Source organism: Carassius gibelio, chromosome B6, assembly GCF_023724105.1.
Source record: "Carassius gibelio isolate Cgi1373 ecotype wild population from Czech Republic chromosome B6, carGib1.2-hapl.c, whole genome shotgun sequence".
Lineage (NCBI taxonomy): Eukaryota > Metazoa > Chordata > Actinopteri > Cypriniformes > Cyprinidae > Carassius > Carassius gibelio.
The window spans coordinates 21523513-21546029 of NC_068401.1; the positions used below are offsets into that span (position 1 = coordinate 21523513).

Genomic DNA, 22517 nt, shown 5'->3' on the forward strand with positions numbered 1-22517 from the left:
CCTGTTTGTTCATGAGGATGTAAATCACAGGGTTGATGACTGTGCTGCTTTTAGCAAGGAGGGATGGCACCACGCTCGCAATGGGAGTGATGATTCCTGGACGTCCAAACGTGGCCATCATTGCAACAACCCCATAAGGCATCCAACACAAAAGGTAGCAGACCACTGTAGTGATGACCATAAATAATATATGGTACTCTCTCCGCCGTGCTGCTGTCTTTCTAATATGCCCTACCTGAGGAAAAACGTGCATTAATTAGTATTTTTTATTCTCACCAGCAGATGATTCCACTCATTCATCAGGTTCAGGAATATAATTTACTGATATTTATAAAGATGTCCTAAAATGTCCTGAATATACCTGTTTGACAGCACAGAGAAGCCGGCTGTAACAGTACACCATGACCAGCACGGGGATTCCCAAACAGAAAATGAACAGACAGATGATATAGGCATGCGACTGCGGGGTGTTGGCTGTCCATGTAACCGAACAGCTGGTTCCTGCCCCTTCCAGTCCATAGCTACTCCAGCCCAGCAAGGGGGGAACTGTCCAGAACAATGAGTACAGCCAGGAGCCCCCGACAGCTAACAAGGGTTTGCTGTAGTCTGGGGCCCTCTTGTTGTAAACCGTTAAAGTGCTGTAACGATCATACGAAAGGATTGCAAGAGAGATCAATGATACAATCCCTGTTTACAAAAGAAAGAAAGAAGAAATTAGTGTATGTACAGTACTAAATGCTCACCATTAAACCACAGAGCCACTTGTATCAACAACATTTTGTCACGCGTTACAGTATGAACAGGAAAAATGCAAATGAACTAGGGAGATTTCCTTAAGCTATTGTTATAAACTCAAGGTAAAGCTGCACAAAGAAATACACTAGAAAATGTATAAGACCATGTTTGATCTTTTAATGTTTGCTTTTGTATTACTATTAATGGTCTTAATTTAGCTCTTTGGTATTTTTGACATAGATGTCAACAGATTTTGCACTAAATGGGAGTTAAATGGGAGGTTATTTGAGCAAAGAAATTATTATTTAGCACTTATCTTTCTGAAATATGATTATATGCAAACAATAGCAATTATTATTATAATAACATATATTCATTCAGATATTTTCAAACATTTCAATTCTAAAGACCCCCAAATAGAATGACACCCTATTGAGGTACTACAATATAAAGGCTGCTATTCATTTTAATTCAGTGTTCACAATAAATGTCATTCCAAAACCATTTTTAAAGTTTTAGAGAAAAAAAAGTAAAAAAGCAAATAAAAATATATCACCTACAAATTACAGTAATAATGAGAAGCAGAAAGATATGACAAAAGACTAGATTTCAAAGTTGTACAATACAAGAAAGGAAAGACAAAGGTTTTAAGTAATATATTTTTATAAATATTTATGCCCTTTTCCCTTAATGCTTGTCTTTATTATTTAATGTTAAAAAAACTAGAAAGTCAGATAAAACTGTGATGTCAATAAATAAATAAATAAGGGGGAAGTTGTGGCCTAGTGGTTAGAGAGTTTGACTCCTAACCCTAAGGTTGTGGGTTCGAGTCTCGGGCTGCCAATACCACGACTTAGGCCTTGAGCAATTCACCGAATCCCCTTGAAAGGATAATGAATGTTAGTAAACCAGCACCAATCTGATAATACAAGTGATTTAGTTTACATGTCTGTTTTTCAAAATTTATTTCCTTACATTCATTGCCTGACAAAAACAAAAAATTGTTAATTTGAGGGAATAATTACAGGGAAAAAAAATACAATCTGCCTTACTATTCACATTGGTTCCCAATGAAAGCTCTTAGTGTCAAAGCAATGTTATGGTGTTCATAAAAAAAAATAAAAATAATAAAAAAAATATATATATATATATACAGTACAGACCAAAAGTTTGGACACACCTTCTCATTCAAAGGGTTTTCTTTATTTTCATGACTATGAAAATTGTAGAGTCACACTGAAGGCATCAAAGGCTATTTGACCAAGAAGGAGAGTGATGGGGTGCTGCGCCAGAAGACCTGGCCTCCACAGTCACCGGACCTGAACCCAATCGAGATGGTTTAGGGGTGAGCTGGACCGCAGACAGAAGGCGGTCTTTGAAGAACCTAGAATATGACATATTTTCAGTTGTTTCACACTTTTTTATTATGTATATAATTCCACATGTGTTAATTCATAGTTTTGATGCCTTCAGTGTGAATCTACAATTTTATATATATTTACATACATACATACACCGGTATATGTAAATGACAGGTACAGATATTTCAAGAAAACACATTTTAAACATTTATGTGCAAATAAGTTAATTCATATCATGCCAAAACAGATTCTTCTCCAACATTGAGATATGCCAATTCATTATGGACATTAAGTCAACAGATATTCACCAGAATATGAAGGGCACATAGACTGTTCCTTTTTTTCTCCCTTAATGCATGCAAAAGCTGTGCTAATAAAGATCTTTGTAAATCTGCTAATCTTTGAGTCTGTTGATGGAATCTTAGGCTGTCGCATTTGTCAGTGTTTATGCAAGAAACGGCACACAAGAGTAGAGCCGAACATATTTGCACTGCAGAAACACACAGCAGGGGATTACAGGGGATTTTTCATATCTTGAGTTTGTTGTTTAGTAGAGTCAGACACTGCAGCTTACTTTTTGCTTGGCTGTCATAATGCACATATTGCGATTTTGCAGAAAAATTAACAGGGATACCTTGGTGCAGCTAACATGGAAAAGTAATACACATTCTTAATTTACTTACAACATACCTTTTAAATACGTACAGTATACAGTATACTTGATACTTGTTGTGTGGATGTACTATTCCAGGCAATGAATTTCTATGTAATTTTTTTGTGTGCTATTTCTTTTCAGTGAACAAGGTATCTTTTTTTACTCTGTCAATAAAAATAGTTCCAAACCAAGTCAAAGCAGAATCAACAATTGCATGTGCCCATACAGCACAGTTGTTTTTAATTCATGAATGAAGTATTGTTTTTTGAGGGGTTAGTGAATGATTCAATGACTTTCTGATAAAGACTTTTGTAATTTAGTAATTGATAAATCCCCACCACTAATATACAGATTGACAACTTACATTTTTGTGGAACATCTAACCTTTGAAAAGCAGAATGATACAAACAGTGAATAGGCCTAGTCATACTGAACTTAATATCAACACTTTTGGAGTACTGCTCAGCCAATTAGATTAGGAAGGAACTTAATGTTACAAATGTTTGTAAACACCAGGGTAAAGGCTCCCAGAGAAGTACATGAGAAAATTTATAATACGTGTTTATTTTCTTAATATTTATATTCTCATTACTATTATTGGCCTTTCTTAAGCTCTTTGGGATTTTCAACATACTTTCAGCACAAACAAAGACAGCTACAATGGGATAATAGCCTCAGATTCAACAGATACACAATGACGTGTGTGGAACAGCTACTTCAGCTTGTAGGGGTAATAAACTAAGAAACTGTTGAAGCTTTGCAAAATAAGTGGGATTGGATAACATTGTACAGTGGACCTAACCTTGACCACCAATGTGTCCCCTTAAAAAAGGTGTAAATAAAATATAGTAATATAGTAAATAAAAATAGTAAATAAAGGCTTATTTTGTCTACCTGTTCATTAATTTTTTAATAATATCTCTTTCAAAAGGAATAAGATTAAGTCAACTAAAAAAGAGGCTCTAAAAGCTCTATAGGTTTTTTTTTTTTATTTTCAGACTAAAAATGTTGATTTTTGTCTGATTTAGATAACTGCTAAAACCACATGCATATTTCTGAAACAATGGGAAATATAAAAAGATCTCCAGCTACAAATCCACAAACAACTGCAAACAAATGCATTTTCTACCCATTTAGTTTTGGTTTTGCCTTAAAGAACAATGTCTATCTAAAATCTCATAAAGTAATTCCACAGCGATCCTAATTTTACAGAACTGAGATGAAGATGAAACGTTTTCTCATCGCTCCAAGTCATGCATGAGTTTGGAGTACAGTAGTCAACATTTGAAGTGGACCAAAAAAGTTGCTCAAAGTTAAGACATGAAAGGGTATTGTTTTGGCTTTAGGACAACTTAGATTAAAGGTTTTGATCCACTTCAAATGATGACTGGTGTAGATCCCCCTCAACCAGATTTATTTTTTCATGAACACTTCTCAGATTAATTGAATTTGGAGAAACATGAGAGACATACAAAGCACTTGGGGTGCTCAGATGGGTCTTCAGCTGCTATAGGCATCCACTTAAAATTTGAAATATTACATTCAAAGATGCTCTTCTGCACAGACGTGTGTGGCTATTTAAGTGACTGTTGCTTTCCTGTCAACTGAACCTGTCAGAATGTTCATCTAATCTCTCCTATTAACAAGGCATTTTTGCCAAAGAGGTGCTGATACCACAGCTTTTGTTTCTTTCTTGTTTTTCGCACCGTTCTTGAAAACCAGTGGCATGATTGTTTGGCTAAGAGTACAGAGATATATTATCTATTTCTGCAGGTTACACTGATACACCACTAGGTTATTAGCATTTTACTCTTATAAGCATAAAAAACAAGTATTCCCTGATTAGTTTAAACACACCTCTTTTATCTAAGAATGTGCTCTGGTAGTTACTTTAGTTCAGCACAAGGTCTGCACTTTCACCAAAACTTGCATTTATGATTGAAACATCTATACGACACAATGAAGTGTCTACATTTTGTTGGTTATGAGAGCATGAAAAACATGTCAATGTGCACAACGCCAAACATGTCAATGTGCACAACAATGTACAGACAGCAGTACAGACCAAAAGTTTGGACACACCTTCTCATTCAAAAAGTTTTCTGTATTTTCATGACTATGAAAATTGTAGATTCACACTGAAGGCATCAAAACTATGAATTAACACATGTGGAATTATATATGGAATTATATACATAACAAAAAAGTGTGAAACAACTGAAAATATGTCATATTCAAAGTAGCCACCTTTTGCTTTGATTACTGCTTTGCACACTCTTGGCATTCTCTTGATGAGCTTCAAGAGGTAGTCACCTGAAACGGTCTTCCAACAGTCTTGAAGGAGTTCCCCGAGAGATGCTTAGCACTTGTTGGACCTTTTGCCTTCTGTCTGCGGTCCAGCAGGCATGTGTGTGTGTGTGTGTGTGTGTGTGTGCGTGTGGCATTAATAATATGATTTGTCATATTTTTTTAATAGATTAAAAATATAAATAACAACTGTACAAAGTTCACCTGTTCATTATTATTATTATTATTAATATTATTATTGATATAACATTTTGTATATGTAGCTTACATTACGTGTTTGTTTAAAGGAGCAGGTGAATCAGTTTTTGAACCGTTTTTTTGAAACATCCTACCCAAAAAATCAATTCAAGCAAAAGAATCGTATTTCCATGCTACTGTCAACTGACCACGTCTTCTTCCGCTTGTCAAAATAGTTATGCTCAGTTTTGTGGAATATTACGCATTTATTCTCACAGTATAATTTCATAATATGCTGATATTTAAATTACAAAAATTAAGATTTAAGATTTTTAAATATATTCGAACTGAAGGAATTCCCGCCCTAGCGCAAGGATACATTTTCCTCTAAGCACGCAGTGGGGCTGCTGCGTGTTCAGAAGGAATCACTAGACCTTCAATTTCATGGTCAATCTTCAATGTGAGGCGAAAATAAGCAGGTAAAATTCATGTTTTCTATTTTTGGTCATTACTGTATAGTACTGTATGTCAGTTCCCTATCTGTCGGTCACTACGAGTTATGTCGACCGACAAATGGAGTCTCTCTTGGGAGGCCAATCATCTCTGAATTTAAGAGAAAACGCCAATAAAAATTGGCTAGTGGATTAACATACCTGAGCCACTCCCGTGCCGACAAGTATAAATAGGGCGACAGGTGCATCCACTCATTAGATTTTTGCTTCAGAGCCGAGTGGTTGTATGAAAGCTGTTATACTCCACAAAGCCATTCATCTGCTGTGTCGGGAAGCTGTTCTGGTTGACGGTACAGCGCAAACAGCGGTGTCCCTTTCCGTCGATTCCCCTGGGCGCTTCAACTAGGAGAGCAGATTTCCTAAAAGAGCAAATCGCGGACGATTCGCGTCTTTTTCAAGACGCCGTTTCGTCCTCGTCCTTCTGGATGCGGTCGTTTCCTGTTCTCTGACAACAGCCACGTTCGCTCTCTTCCGTGTCTGGGCATTCAGCACGCTGAAGGCGCGTTCGTGGATGGTTCATGCACGCACAGCGTGTGTGACCATGGCAATGCTGTGATCGCGTCTCCCCTTTCTTAAAGGGAAGGGAGCAGACCCCTCTGTCACTACCCGTTCTGGTATCTCTGTCTCGAGCAGAGGACCGCCGGCTAGTGCTCTGGGAGATTTGAAGGTGACAGTGAGAGCTTCTCCGCCGGGCCACGCCCCACGGACCTCTTACCCCTTCCGCAGTGTTTGTCCTGTGCGGCTGCTGGGTGATTTTGCTGGGCTGTCTTATGGCAGTCCCAACGGGCCATTCAGTTTGCCGACGGAGATCAGATGTCGATTGCAGCATCGGGGATGGGCTGTTGACCTCTGTGGATGAAGATTCGTTGGGGCTGCCCCCCTCGGGTGTTGTCGCCACTGCCGAATTGGACCCAGAGTTGACAGCCGTGCTTGCCTGGGCAGCTGTGAGCATCAGGATGGAGGTGAATGCACCGCCCAGCCCTGAGTGCTCATGGCTGTTTGATTGGTTCTCGGTGTGGAGAGCGACTCACAACCGCATTTTATTCTGGTTCCTTTCTTCCCGGATGTGCATGGGGAAGTGATGTAGTCGTGGATGGCCCCTTTTACGGCCAGAAGCAGCTCATTTCGTTCCTCCGTCCTCACTACCCTCGATGGCGGGGCAGCTAGGGGTGAGTTGACATTCCCCAGCAGGAGAGTGCGATTGCGGTGCACTCGTGTCCGCAAAACGCCGCCACTCTCGATGCTCGATGCTCCCATGTCCCAGGCTGTCCTGTGTGGCGACGCTGTCAGGGGCTGTGCCCAGTAGTTCCTGACAGAACAACAGCAGACTGAGGCCATACAGCACATCTCGCCACGACGTGATCCTCCGGTTGCCACCATTCTGTCGCAGGCAGTGCCTCAGCCTGCTCGTCGCCGTGGGCACCCCCCTGCGTCCTCCACACCAGCTCCGCCCTGTGCTGAGAGTTCTTCGAGGCCGGATCGTCGAGCCCCGTGCAGGAGAGCGGCGCCCACCGTGTCACTCCTGGCTGCGAAGTCCTCAAAGAAGTCGACTAAGCGGCCCTGACACGGGCAACTCGGAGATGTGGGAATCTGCCACTCCTTCCCCCGGAGGAGGGCCGGGTGGAAAATCTTCAGTTATGTTTTTTCTGTTCCGCTGCTGGTCAAATGGCCAGTGGCTCCCACTTTTTCAATGAAAGAGCAATTTCCCTTTCCTCCGAGTTGCAAGGCTCGTGTGTTGACGATGAGCGACACACTGCCTCCTCATTCTCACCCACGACGCCCCGTTTCGCCAGCGGTCGAGAGGTCGCGGTTCGGAGACGCAATGCCTCTCCACGCGTCTCTGGCCAGTTTCTCCGGGAACACGGGGGTGTGGCTGTGATGACCCAGGAAGCAATGCCTTCTGGGCCTTCTGACACGACTCCCCATCGCTGCACCACTGCGGGTATGTCGACTGTCCCTTTGGTGCCACTTGTAGGGAGTCTGGGAGCGTGGCTTGCGCTGCCCAACCCATCATGCTGGCTCATCCGGACGGTCCGACTCGGCTACGCGATTCAGTTCGCCCGGCGACCCCCCAAGTTCAATGGCGTGCTCGAGACTTCGGTGGCAGTCCGGGATGCCTCTGTCTTGCGCGAGGAGATTGCTGTCCTGCTGGCGAAGGATGCAATCGAGCCGGTCCCTCCAGCCGAGATGAGGAAGGGGTTTTACTGCCCTTACTTCATCGTACCCAAGAAAAGCGGTGGCCTTCGGCCTATCCTGGATCTGCGAGTCTTGAATCGGGCCCTGCTTAAGCTCCCGTTCAAGATGCTGACGCAGAAACGCATTCTCAAATGCGTTCAGCCCCAGGACTGGTTTGCAGCGATCACCCTGGAAGACGCGTACTTTCATGTCTCGATCCTCCCTCGCCACAGACCACTCTGCGGTTTGCATTCGAGGGTCAGGCATGGCAGTACAAGGTCCTCCCCTTCGGGCTCTCCCTGTTCCCCCGTGTCTTCACGAAGCTCACGGAGGGCGACCTTGCCCCACTCTGGGAAGTGGGCGTCTGGATCCTCAACTATCTCGACCACTGGCTCATTATGGCCCGGTCCCGAGAGCAGTTGTGCGATCACAGGGACTTGGTGCTCCGGCACCTCAGTCAGTTGGGGCTTCAGGTAAACCGAGAGAAGAGCAAGCTCTCCCCTGTGCAGAGAATCTCTTATCTCGGTATGGAGTTAGACTCGGTGAGTATGACGGCACGGCTCACCAGCGAGCGTGCCCAGTCAGTGCTGAACTGCCTGAGTTCCTTCAGAGGCAGGACAGTGGTACCACTGAAACACTTTCAGAGGCTCCTGGGGCATATGACATCCTGAGATGGTGGAGCTCAATCGTGCAGCCGATGTACTCTCACGACAGCTCACTTGCCCCGGAGAATGGCGACTCCATCCCCAGACGGTCCAGCTGATCTGGAGTCAATTCGGGGAAGCTCAGGTAGACCTGTTTGCTTCCCATGAGTCCTCCCACTGCCAGCTGTACTATTCCCTGTCCCAGGCCCCCCTGAGCACAGATGCACTGGCACACAGCTGGCCTCGGGCTTTACGCAAGTATGCGTTTCCCCCAGTGAGCCTGCTCGCACAGACACTGTACAAGGTCAGGGAGGACGAGGAACAGGTCCTGTTGGTTGCGCCTTACTGGCCCACCCGGACCTGGTTTTCGGAACTCATGCTCCTCCCTGGCGCATCCCCCTGAGGAGAGACCTCCCCTCTCAGGGGCTTGGCACCATTGGCACCCGCGTCCAGATTTCTGGAACCTCCACGTGTGGCTTCTAGACGGGACACGGCAGACCTAAGTGATCTGCCCCCAGCGGTGGTAGACACTATCACTCAGGCTAGAGCCCCTTCTACGAGGCAGGCCTATGCTCTGAAGTGGAGTCTGTTCACAAATTGGTGTTCTTCTCACCGAGAAGACCCCCGGAGATGCCCAGTCAGAGTCGTGCTTTCTTTCCTGCAAGAAAGGTTGGAGCGTGGGCTGTCACCCTCCACCCTAAAGGTGTATGTGGCTGCCATCGCAGCCCATCACGATGCAGTGGACGGCCGGTCCCTGGGGAGGCATGACCTGATCGTTAGGTTCCTGAGGGGTGCCAGAAGGTTACATCCTCCTAGGACACCCCTAATTCCCTCCTGGGACCTCTCTATTGTCCTGGCGGGACTTCAGAGGGGTCCCTTTGAGCCACTGGATTCAGTCGAGCTTAAGTTCCTGTCTCTCAAGACAGCGCTCTTGATCGCGCTCACTTCCATCAAGAGGGTCGGGGACCTCCAAGCATTTTCGGTAAGTGAAGAGTGCCTTGTGTTCGGGCCGGCCTACTCTCACATTGTCCTGAGACCCCAGCCTGGATACGTGCCCAGGGTTCCCACCACTCCCTTCCGAGACCAGGTGATGAACCTGCAAGCGCTGCCCCTGGAGGAGGCAGATCCTGCCTTGTCGTTGCTGTGTCCCGTAAGAGTGCTTCGCATATACGTGGACCGCACCCAGAGCTTTAGAAGCTCTGAGCAGCTCCTGGTCTGCTTTGGAGGTCAGCAGAAGGGGAAGGCTGTCTCTAAGCAGAGGTTGGCCCCCTGGATAGTGGACGCCATCGCCTTGGCTTACCATTCCCAAGGCGAGCCATGCCCCCTGGGGGTGAGGGCCCACTCCACACGGAGTGTGGCCTCCTCCTATGCGCTGGCGCACGGCGCCTCTCTGGCAGACATCTGTCGAGCTGCGGGCTGGGCGACACCTAACACCTTTGCGAGGTTTTACAACCTCCGTGTAGAGCCAGTTTCTTCCCGTGTGTTGGGTAACAGGTAATTGGCGGGAAGGGCTGGCTGGGTGTCATGCTTGCTGTGCCATTCCCCCTAACACGGGGATGTGAGCACCTTTCTTCTCCCAGTAGAGTTCCCCGGTTGGCGTACCCTGGTCGAGCATCCTCCAGCACCCTCGGCAGTCAGACTTGGTGGAGCAGTCTGTCGCCAGGCCCAGTACTGGCGTTAGCATGCCCGGAGTCCCGGTCCCGTAGGGAGGTGACATGTGGATATACCGATATGGACTGACCCAGGGGCAGTACTACATATGGAAGGGGTCTCTGAGGCAGGTCCTACCTTGGAGTAGGGATGGAACGGCTGCCAGAAGACATACGTAACCCTCGTTCCCTGATGGAGGGAACGGAGACGCTATGTACCCATGCCACAACCTTGAACCATTCGCTGTTGCCGGGACACGTTCTCGGCTCCTCAGCGTAAAACCTAATGAGTGGATGCACCTGTCGCCCTATTTATACCCGTCGGCACGGGAGTGGCTCAGGTATGTTAATCCACTAGCCAATTTTCATTGGCGTTTTCTCTTAAATTCAGAGATGACGACATAACGACATAACGACATAACGTCTCCGTTCCCTCCATCAGGGAACGAGGGTTACGTATGTAACCGAGACGTTCTTTGAGTTCTAGCAATTAGAATGTTTACCTTTTTTAATTGTTAAACCAGTGTTTCAAAATTCGGCACTGACCAGTTCCGTCAGTCATTTAAAATCTTCAAAAAGTTTCAAATTTAGGCTTCATTTGATGTTATTTTTATTTGTTTTTCTAGAATTTATCAGAATCTTACCACATAATTTTGTAGTTGTAGGTTTTGATACCATGTAAGTTAGGCTAAGTTAACTGCTAACGTTATATTGTGGTCAAAGAACTTTAAGAATGAGTTTAACCGTTAGCTCAGATAACGTTAAATTCTAATCTGTTGACATGTTTCATCTTTACCGAACTTCGACGCATAGTGCAGTGTTTTAATCAGTTTTTATATACATAATCGTAGGCGTCGTCTAAAACCTCAAAAAATGCAATTTTCCGAGGTGAGGTTGGATGAAAATTCTGGATTCAGAAACTTAAAGTGACGTGCGATTTGAAACGTTAGTAACGGTATGTTGGTCGACACTTTTTCCTCTTCAAGCACTGATTATTAAGCCTGCATGAGGAAATTCACTAGGGATGTAACAATATGAACATTTCTTATCACGATTATAGTGACCAAAATGATCACGGTTATCAGTATTATCATGGTATTGTTATAATGTGCTGGAGATGTTTAAAAAGTACATACATATAAATTACTTAACCAAGTTTTATATTTAAAAATCAACAAATAAAATGACTTTTTGTTTGCATAATCACTAAAACAATAACATTACCAATGATGGTTTATTGGAACACTACAATTAGTTAAATGATTTATTGACTGCTTTCAAAAACGTAACTTCAGAAACAGAGAATATGCTGTAACTTTTCAGTTTTTCTTCATTCCTGAATTTATGCACGCGATCTGTGGGCTACATTATGTGCAAGCTTGTGTGCTCTTTCCATGTGCAGCAATGTAGCAGCAAATTAGTTGCAAGCAGATATTAACAAACTGTAGGCTACAACTTACAACATGCTGTAACCTCACGCACTTGTTCCTAAACATGTTTAATGCATGAGTTGGCATAATTTGTGCTCATGACGGAGCGGTATGGGGGCGTTCTTGGACCAAGTGAAAACCTCAAAGCTCTGACTTTCAAAAAATCCACTCATAGCTCCAGACAAAATCACGTCGCTCCGCTCATATACTCTGTCTCGCACACTTCAAAGCACTTTGAATGGAACATTTACGTTTGATTTGAACTGGAACTGGTGGAATATCCTGTGATTTGAATAGAACAAATGTCTGAAGCCATAAGAGAAACATACTAAATGTGCAGAGCAGGGTGGGGGGCGCAAGGACTGGAATTGAGAGTCAATGCTTTAGGTAAGCTATTACATAGAGCAAAGATGAAAACAAAATGCCATTAAATCATTTCTGAAGACAGATTACAACTTGTAATAGTTGTGGTGTTTCTTTGAAAACTCACAACTCACAACATTAAGGGCTACACAGAAATGAGCCACATTACCTATTAGCTTGTTGCATAGCAGTTTGCAAGTTACGGTTCAGAAATTACAATGCATTTAAAAGTCATGTTTACCGTCATCATCGGCAGTTATCTTCTGCATCACAGTGCGAGTCTCTGCAGGGACCTTTTCATTTCAAGTTACTAACTGTCAGAAGCATAATTGTGTGTGGTATGTTTGAATATATTTAAAGGAAAACTATTTAATATTTGCAGTAAGTTCATCAAAGTGTTACTGATCTCTTCTTTTTCTTATGCATGACAACAGGAAGTTCCCCCTTTGATCTCAGAGAACTTTGTTTTCTGTTGACCAACTCATAGTTAACAGACACATCACCATCTTCTGCGATGCTCTGAAGTTGATGTTTGCTTCATGCTTGAACATTTCATAATCAGGAAACCAAGGAGAAAAAAAAAAAAGTGAAGTGACATTCAGCCAAGTATGGTGACCCATACTCAGAATTTGTGCTCTGCATTTAACCCATCCGAAATGCACACACACAGAGCAGTGAACACACACACACACATTGTGAGCACACACCCGGAGCAGTGGGCAGCCATTTATGCTGCGGCGCCCGGGGAGCAGTTGGGGGTTCGATGCCTTGCTCAAGGGCACCTAAGTAGTGGTATTGAAGGTGGAGAGAGAGCTGTTCATGCACTACCCCCACCCACAATTCCGTCCAGCCTGAGACTAGAACTCACAACCCTTCGATTGGGAGTCCAACCCTCTAACCATTAGGCCACGACTTCCCACGAAACACTTGAGTTTGTGCAAAGGTTAAAACACACACTCATACACTAACTCACACGTATCACACTCAAATGTGTGTCCACACACAGTCACTTAAACACATTTTCAACACACACTGACCGTGAGGGGCTGCCGCGCTGTTTTGTGTTTATTTTATTATTAAAGCTTTCATTTCATTGTCCGCCAGTTCCCGCCTCCTTCTTCCCGATGAATATGAAGTTTTATTGTTACACTTACATACACTCAATCTCACATACACTCTCACACACAGTCACACATGCATCCTCACACATTCTCACACTCTCACACACACAGACACTTACATACACACAGTCACATGCGCATTCTCACACTCACGCAACTCTCACATAGACAGACTCACAAATCATCTTCACACTCACACACTGTCACATACACGTTCTCTCACATGCATTCTCTCACACACAGTCACACATGCATCCTCACACTCACACATGTTGGTATATGTGGTTTATGGGGACTCTCCATAGGCATAATGGGTTTTATTCTGTACAAACTGTATTTTCTATTGCCCTATACCCCGACCCTACACCTAAACCTAACCCTCACAGGAAACTTTGTGCATTTTTGGATTTTCAAAATAACTAATTCTGTATGATTTATAAGCGTTTTGAATTACGGTGACACTAACAATGTCCTCATAAACCACCTCCTCATTGTAATACCTGTGTCAAACCCATGTCATTATACAAATTTGTGTCCTCATTAACCACATAAACAAGCTCACTTTCACATACCCTTACAAATGCATCCTTACACTCACACACTCTCACATACACATTCTCACACATGCATCCTCACACTCACACAAGCATCCTCACACACACACACACACACACACACATTCTCACATGCTAAACGCTTAACGTGTTAATTTTGACAGGGATTTTTGATTTTTTTTAGTCTTAGTCTTTGATTTTGTCTTAGTCTTTATCATGAGATGAAAATGTTTAGTCTTAGTCACATTTTAGTCATAGGAGTCTTATATAGTTTTAGTCGACAAAAAGTCATTGTACTTTTGTCAACCTTTAGTCATTACTTTTAGTCAAACTCCAGTTACCAACATTTATTTTCTGTAGTTATTTTCTATGTACTATAAATTTGAATCAAGGATTGAATTTGGAAAAACTTGAATAAATGATGACAAATTTCATTTTTGGATAAACTATCCCTTCAATAGTAGTGAAAAAGGAGCAACTTATAGAGGATTATAGTTGTTCATGTATATTTAATAATTTATAATTTTTTGAAAAAGAGACAGAACAAGATAATAAGACAAAAATGAAAGAGATACAAATTAAACTTTTTTTCAGATACTGTAAATTAAGTTTACTTAAAATATTTATGTAATATTTGTTGGTTATATGCTGTATATGAGAACTGAAGTGGAGCATGCGCGAGAGAGAGCACCACTAGCGATTCCGTCTATCCCGCCTATCCCGCCTTCACTAACGGTAAGTTTATCGACAATGAACTGTGACTCCCGGGGCAAACTAGACATATGGTCACCTCACCCTACCCTTTCGGGTGCTAAGGCCATTGTTTCAGATCGATAGTTCACGTTTTGTTAGTCTATCCATCTCCTGCGGCTGCCATACTGCGAACGGCCCTTATCTGATTGCAATCCAATGACAGGGACACACATTTTTAAGGACAAGACAGTAGCCTATGGGATGTATTTTGAATGTCCATTAGTCCTCAAATAACATTATATTCCCATCTCATCTTGTTAACAAAAATGCGGCATATATTTTGTCATAGTTTTTATCATCAGATATTAGTTTTAGCATTTACTACACAGAGCCATAGTTAACTGACAAGCTACGCAATATTCTCCTGTTCATAATCGAATGCGATTCATCTGCAAACTCATTTGACAACCGCATGCAATTAATCGTGCAGCCCTACATGCATCCTCACACTCCCATCCTCACATAACACACTCTCTTACATTGTCACAACCTTCTCAATCTGCCTCACACACAACAACCTCTCACATACTTTATAGGAAACGTCCACCACAAGCATGCCCATGGCAAGTTCTTATTGTTCTGCTTTTATTTTAAATATATTGACAGCATAGGTTATAGTCCATGTTTTATTACTGAGGATTTTTTTCCATTCAACGGATGCCTTTTTAAGGTGAACCCCAAGAAGGGATTGAATGTGGAGAAGACCCAATCGAGAAAGTAATCGGCAGTCAGTCATAATGTTCTTTCACTGATTAAAAAGATTGTGGACTATGGATGGATATTTGTTCATTTTAGCATAATTGTCTGTGAGTGAGTGAAGTTTTAACAATTGAAGTTTTAAGGCCATTGGGCTCCCATGATACAGTATACCCTTTTTGGAAGTCTGACAAATCACCCATTTCACTCATGGATTAAACTACACACAACATATACTACATTGATTTTAACAGAGAAGATAAAGAGTAAAAAGAAAATCACAGACAGGGCTTAGTTTAAGCCACGACTAGGCCATACGTCAATTAGGATTTTAAAGTTATTTTTATAAACATGCCTTAGAAAACAAACAAACAAACATTTCAATTGTTTCAAGATCAGTGCAAGTTTCTTTCAGTTAAAAACAACTCATACTTACAGTTTAGTCAGGGACTAGGCTTAAGCCTTGTCTGTGGAACCAGGAGGATAATGTTTTATATACAATTACAGTGGTCCCCAAAAGTATTTAGATTATTAAGTCAAACTGTGTACAAATGGACAAATTATTAATGTATAATAGATGTACTTTAAATATATACTGTATATATAGTGTGAAATGTTTTGCTTGAAAAGATTTCTTGTGCTATGTTTCTGAATTCTGTCAAGTGAAGAGAACTCCAGCAAAAATATCCTCTCTGTTAAGTGTGTAGGGAGCAGTGAACACAGTATGGGAATCCTGTTTAGCAAAAAATTTAACCTATTTGACTAAAGCAGCACATGAAATGTGTGTTCTAATGATCCATTAATGTAAAATCAATCACATAAATCTCACAAAATTGAATGGCGTTTATATTTGATCTGTCAGGCTCCAATACTCAATACTAGTTACCTGTGCAACAGAAGTGAGCTATACAGTATGCTATTAGTCTTTTGAGGAACATTAGAAATTATGGAATGAAATTTATTTGGTTTCTGTCAGCAGGGACCTTGTCAGAGAAGTGTTTGATATACAGATTGCTATATTTTGAATACACTACCTATTAAGTAAAAATGAAAATGTTAAGTAAAAATATGTATGTTATGCTGCAAATTGATATCTGTTATATTATTTTAGCTTGTTATCACAAAATCATCAAAAATACACTGGTTTGTAGAATATAGTGTTTTTACATTTCTTTTTGCTGTTAAGCAATAGTATTGACTCAGAAAGAGTGAATCACAGAAAATAACTTGCTGTGCTGAGAAATATTTTGGACTGGACAGGGTTTGATTCATTTCTCATTCTTAATGAGAGAAGGATGAAGTAATAATAATGTATTGCAAATCAAAACTGATACTTTGCCACATTACAGTTACTATTTGAAGAGATTTATCATAAATGGAAGCCAACTGAGTGTCAGGATAATAAATAATATAATCTGATGAAGATGAAAGACTTTACTTGTCATTATTGTAATCCTGGAATGGAAATATTCTCTCAGCATCAATCATCTGATGATAATTTCTAATTAAAAGTTGGATTTACATATTATCTGAAAGTGATTTTGTCACAAAGACAGATCCTGAGTTTCTTCTTGGCCTCAGATCTGAATTTCCTTAGCCCTGGCTTTTTGTGGGAAAAGGTGAGTTATGCAATCAATTCCCTAATGTTCCCAAATTACTCCACAGGCCTCTCTCTTGTAACAGGACAGCATGTTCTTATCTTCAAAGCTGTTTAATCATGTTTATCTGCGCTTAAGAGGATACTCTGCTCATAAGGATTTAGACCCAACATGCTTGAGTGAAGACAAGAAATAAGGTCAATTTGAGATTAACATGGATACACTGTATGCAGCTCTCCAACCTGGTATCACTCACATACAATTGAGCATGCTATCACAATATAAGAGATGCAAGAATTAAACAGTCAAGCTATTTTATACAGTTTGACTATATACTTAATATCCCAATCATCTTTGCTGCTCTATAAAGAAATTTGCCCCTAATACTGTTTTTATGATCACATAGGACAGGCCTCAAAAAATGCAACATAGGACAAATGTATTACCTGAAAACTACATGATAATGCAAGTTAAGTATACACTTCTAAATTACATGCAATGGACAGCATCTTGACATTTAAAAACCTTTTCACGGTCAACTTAAAAGAAAAGGGTGGGGGCGGGGGGCACTGGCATGTGATACAACTAGTTACGGCACAACACACATACAGTGTACACAAATAAAAGCAGACCTCTATAGAGTGATGTATTATTAATACGCCAATAAGTGTTTAAATTGGATTCTGCTGGTATAAGGAAACGGTTGAAGTGATTAACACTTGACAAAGCTCCATTTCACAAACAGTCCTTTGTCAGTCTGTGAGAGATGCATTCAGAGCCAACACATGGTCACGGTCTAGTGCAGTGGTCGGTGGATTGCTAGACACACCTCTAAAACAGCCGTCATGTAGATGTGGATAGTAACTCATTACAAATGCTTTCGTTAAAGTACTTGAGTACATTATTTTTTCTACTTTCTTGAATAGAAGTTAAGTAATACTTAAATTGTGGTCCCCTTCGTCAGATCACTACAACATGAGTCAGAAGTGATTCTGACGAATGGGGATCGCTTGCGAGAGCCTATCTACTTCGAGTAAAATAAAACGAGCCAATGCATATTGGCATGCGATAACTGCACCAGCTGCTGTGTATCGCATCGCTTATTCCCCAATCAAGCCCTTCTTCTGCCCAGCTAAAGAAGCCTACTTTGGTTAATAGCTTTGGTGATCACAGTGAGAGGTAACCCGCTGAGCCAGTCTCCTCGGGCCCCTCACTTCTCTTTAGCGCTACCCGCGGAGGCTCCAAGAGAGCGTGCTGGGCCTCCCCCGTTGGTCCCATTTGTTTCTTTTGGAGCTCCACCGGATGATCAGATATCGGTCGCTGCATCGGAGGGTGAGCTAATGTCCTCTAGGGATGATGACTCAGCTGCGCTGCCCCCCTTGGGTGTGCCAGCATTGTCCGAGTCAGACCCAGAGCTCACAGCTAAGCTTTCCTGGGCTGCTGCAAGAGTTGGGCTCAAGTGGAACCCCCCACCGTGTCCTGAACCTTCGCAGCTGGATGATTGGTATCGCAGGGTGGCCCGTGCTGGTTCTCTGCTCCCTGCCCCAGTGCCTTTCTTTCCGGAAGTGCATGAAGAGGTTACCAGGATATGGACGGCACCGTTTTCTGCCTGGAACCGTTCTGGTGCCTCTTCCTCCCTCACTCGGGCGGCAGCGCAGCTAAGGCTTACGTGGAGATTCCTCTGGTGGAACGGTCTGTGGCGATGCAGCTGTGTCCCAAGACCGCTACCTTCTGGCGTGGGAGTCCACGCCTCCCCTCCCGGGTATGTAAGTTCTCGTCCACTCTCTCAGACAAGGCTTACTCAGCCTGTGGAGAAGCTGCCTCTGTCCTGCATGCCATGGAGTAGAGTCCTGCACGGGTTTGGGTTTTTTGGTTGGGATAATTTGGCTGAAATAGGGATAGGGATAGGGATAATTTGGCTGAAACGGGTGAAAAATATCCAACTGTGTCGGATACGGGTGCGGGTCGGGTCGGACACAGGGAAACACGGGTCTAAACACGGGTTCAAAACAGTCACGTGCAAACGTAAAAATAGGCCTACGTTCCACTTTTTAAAAAAATCACCACGGTGCCAACGGCTGCATGAGTCATAGTTAACAGACGTTAAGATCAGTTAAAGGGGGGGGGGGTGAAATGCTATTTCATGCATACTGAGTTTTTTACACTGTTAAAGAGTTGGATTCCCATGCTAAACATGGACAAAGTTTCAAAAATTAAGTTGTACGTTTGAAGGAGTATTTTTGTTCCAAAAAAACCTCTTCCGGTTTGTCACAAGTTTCGGAAAGTTTTTTTCGAGTATGGCTCTGTGTGACATTAGATGGAGCGGAATTTCCTTATATGGGTCCTAAGGCACTTCTTCCGGAAGAGCGCGCGCTCCCGTATAGCAGAGCACTGAGAGGCTAAGCACAGCCTGATCAGAGCGAGAGTGTCGCGAAATGTCACAAAAGAAGTGTGTTTTTGGTTGCCAGGGCAAGACAACCCTGCACAGATTACCAAAAGAGAAACAACATTAAGGGACCAGTGGATGGAGTTTATTTTTACAGAGCATCAACGGAGTTATGCAAGTGTTTTTGTTTGTTCCCTGCATTTCGGATTGCACATCGTTTATTTCTTAAGGATAATGCAGTCCCAACTAAAAAGGGTCACGATCGTGTGTTGGAACCACATGCGGTGAGTAAAACTGCTTCAAATACCTCTGTGTTGTTAACTTAGCTATCAGCGCGTAAGCACATCAAGTAAACAACATGCGATGTTGTCATCAAACTGCACTTTCCACATGTACAGCTTAAAAAAAAAAAAAAAAAAAGATGACATAAAGTGGAACTTAGTCATTTTCCAAAACCGCTAAGCAAATATATACAGTTTCAGTACATACCACATAGAATACCGCCTTTGCTGATGCTGCTCTTGTTAAATTTCAGCCTCTGGATCTGTGTCACAGCTTCCACATGCTCTCAACTCAAAAGCCTACTGGCGCTCGTGATTCTTTAGCTCCGCCCACACGTCACGCCTCTAGGCGCTCGTGTTTTTCCGGGAAAAATCGGTACAGACTATCTTTCTCTTATAAATATAATAAAAATAAAGACTTTTTGGAGTTATGAAGGATGCAGTACTACTCTATAGGTACTCAAGATTAACAGGATATTGAGTGAAAACGAGCATTTCACCCCCCCTTTAAGATCAGCCAGCTGTTTTTTTTTTTTCCGTTGTTTTTGTTTTCCGTTCATATATATATATATATATATATATATATATATATATATTAGGGCTGTCAAATGATTAAAATTTTTTATCAAATTAATCAGAATTTTCAGTGGATTAATCATGATTAATCACTATTTGCAATTACACCTGAATCCTAACCATTTTTTTCTGAAATGCATACCAAAAGATAAATAACAGGACACAGATAGCCTACATTATATTCATGTATTGATTCATCAATATGTGGTTCTTTTTTTCTGAATTTCAAAAGTTTAACATATACTTAGATCAAATTTACCTGAGCACTATATCAAACCATGCCAATTAACTATAGATAGTGTAAGAGTTTTAGGTGAACCAGTGGTAAAATATAGCCACATATCTATGAAATTATGCATAGAGAAACTCGAAAGAATGAACTCAGAAACACAAACATGCGCCACCATCACATAAGCAGCACTCTGTCTGGGCACTCTTGTTTTTGGGAGGTGTTCATTTGCTCTGCCACAATACTTTAGGATCGATATTTTCACATTCTGAAGGCTTCAAGTGAGAGTAAAACCAAGTAAAATGCATATGTTTCCCAAACAGCTGTAATTTTCGCTGCATTGCATGTATGCGTTCTGCGCATGCACAGTGTGAAACCCAGGACGCTATAACAGGAAGAAGCTCCAGCGTATCAACTACCAAAGTCTTCTCTGTTTATCGAGCTTGGCATGAATGTATTTGAGAGTAACTGGGGTAAAACCTTAAGCTTCTTCGGTGTTTTCGTCGCGGCACTCGCCGCTGTTTTTTATTATCTTGAGAATTCAGAGATCGACGAGACTTTCCTAACCTGAATAATTTGTCACACTGCGCATGCGTGAAATGCGTACTTGAAAATTTGACGTAATTACACAACTAATTAACGCCGTTAACGCGCTATTTTTGACAGCCCTAATATATATATATATATATATATATATATATATATATATATATATATATATATATATATATATATATATATATATATATATACAGAATCTGAATTAAAATGTGTTTGATTTAAGCCTATTTTAAAATTTGTGTCATAAAATTATATTGCGCATAACGCGATCATTATAAAGGTGTTTAAACAACAATACACTTCCACATGCATGTATTTCACAATCGGAATATCAGATATTTCATTCCATAGCTAACACATTTGTCCAGGGTTGTTGTTTTTTTGACTTTGTGCAGCTCATTGACATGCGCTCTGGCGCAGATCCGCCTCTCGCGATGCTCAGCTGTGAAGGATTAATAAATGGGTGCGTTCGACTTGAAGCACAACCTCAGACGGTGGTATGATTCGCTCTTTTGTTGTTCTGTTTTCTTTCAGGATCAAAAATACAACAAATGAAAGCATTTATCTGTATTTCCGACTGATGAGAACTATGCATATACATTCATAAATCAGTAAATTTTGCATTTTATTATGAGATATTTTATTCTAATGTGATGAGTGACTGATGGACCAAAGAGCACGTATTTCGACATTTCCAGTAAAAAAGTGAAATATAAATTCTCAGAAAATGCATTTAATACCAGTATATTGAAACGTCTTTTTATATAGCCTACTCCATTAATAAAGGAGTCCAGACATTGGAAAATATCAGTCCACATGCGTTTTATATTTAATATGAGGGAAATAGACATGCATGCACGCGTGATACAAAAAATATTTAAATTTTAGGTAGCAAAATATTTTTTAGTAATTCTGTCAATAACACTAAGGTTATTTCATTGTCTGCTATATATTTGCTTCTTATTTATTAAAATATGGGCAATTGATAGATAAAACATTGATCAAAATTAAGATACAATGTATAAAAAACGAATATCTTTTAAAAAGAGTTTTCCATAAATAACTTCTGTATGACCTGGCAATGATTTGATTTCGGGTGCGGGTTGGGTCGGGTGCGAATTTTAATTAGTGCTGCTGTCGGAAAACGGGTCGGATGTGGTTTTAAACACTGCGGGTACGGGCGGGTGCGGATTTACAAAATCGGACCCGTGCAGCTCTCTGCCATGGAGCTCCTGCAGGTCTACCAGGCCAAGGAGCTCAAGGAATTGCACGAGGGTAGTTACAACCCAGGGGTTATGCAGGAACTGACAGACCTCACCCTCCGGGCGACGAAAGTCACTGCAAGCTCCCTGGGTCGGGCTATATACACGTTAGTGGTCCAGAAGCGACACCTGTGGCTGAACCTGGCGGACATGCGTGAGCCCGACAAGGTGCAGTTGCTCAATGTCCCTGTCTGCAGGGCTCTCAAGTGTCACGCATTGAGCGTGACAGTCACTCATTTCGTTCTTTTGTCACGCACTCCCGCCACACATTGTATTTCTCACGCAGAAAAACTATTTATAATATATAGTTAATAAAAGTTATCTGGTCGCGCCGCTCTCACTATGGAAACCGTCAGGAATCAAGCGCGTCTCCCCTGGAGTTCTTAATCGAGCCGGTCACTTATCAGCCAATCAAAAAAAAGAAATAGGCTACACAAAAGCCAATCAGAAAATAGCACTAATGTATCTGGGTAAGATTTAAAGCAACAACCA

General features: G+C 41.9%; 1 protein-coding gene across 1 annotated transcript in view; it reads right to left on the reverse strand.

Moving 5' to 3' along the window:
* Positions 1-22517, reverse strand: part of tmtops2a (teleost multiple tissue opsin 2a) — a 43010-nt gene that overhangs the window by 6025 nt on the left and 14468 nt on the right. The window contains exons 2-3 of the mRNA XM_052559036.1: positions 362-687; positions 2-235 (exon numbers count right to left, since the gene is read on the reverse strand). Coding sequence (XP_052414996.1) covers positions 2-235; positions 362-687 — 560 coding nt within the window. The remainder of the gene's footprint in view (position 1; positions 236-361; positions 688-22517) is intronic.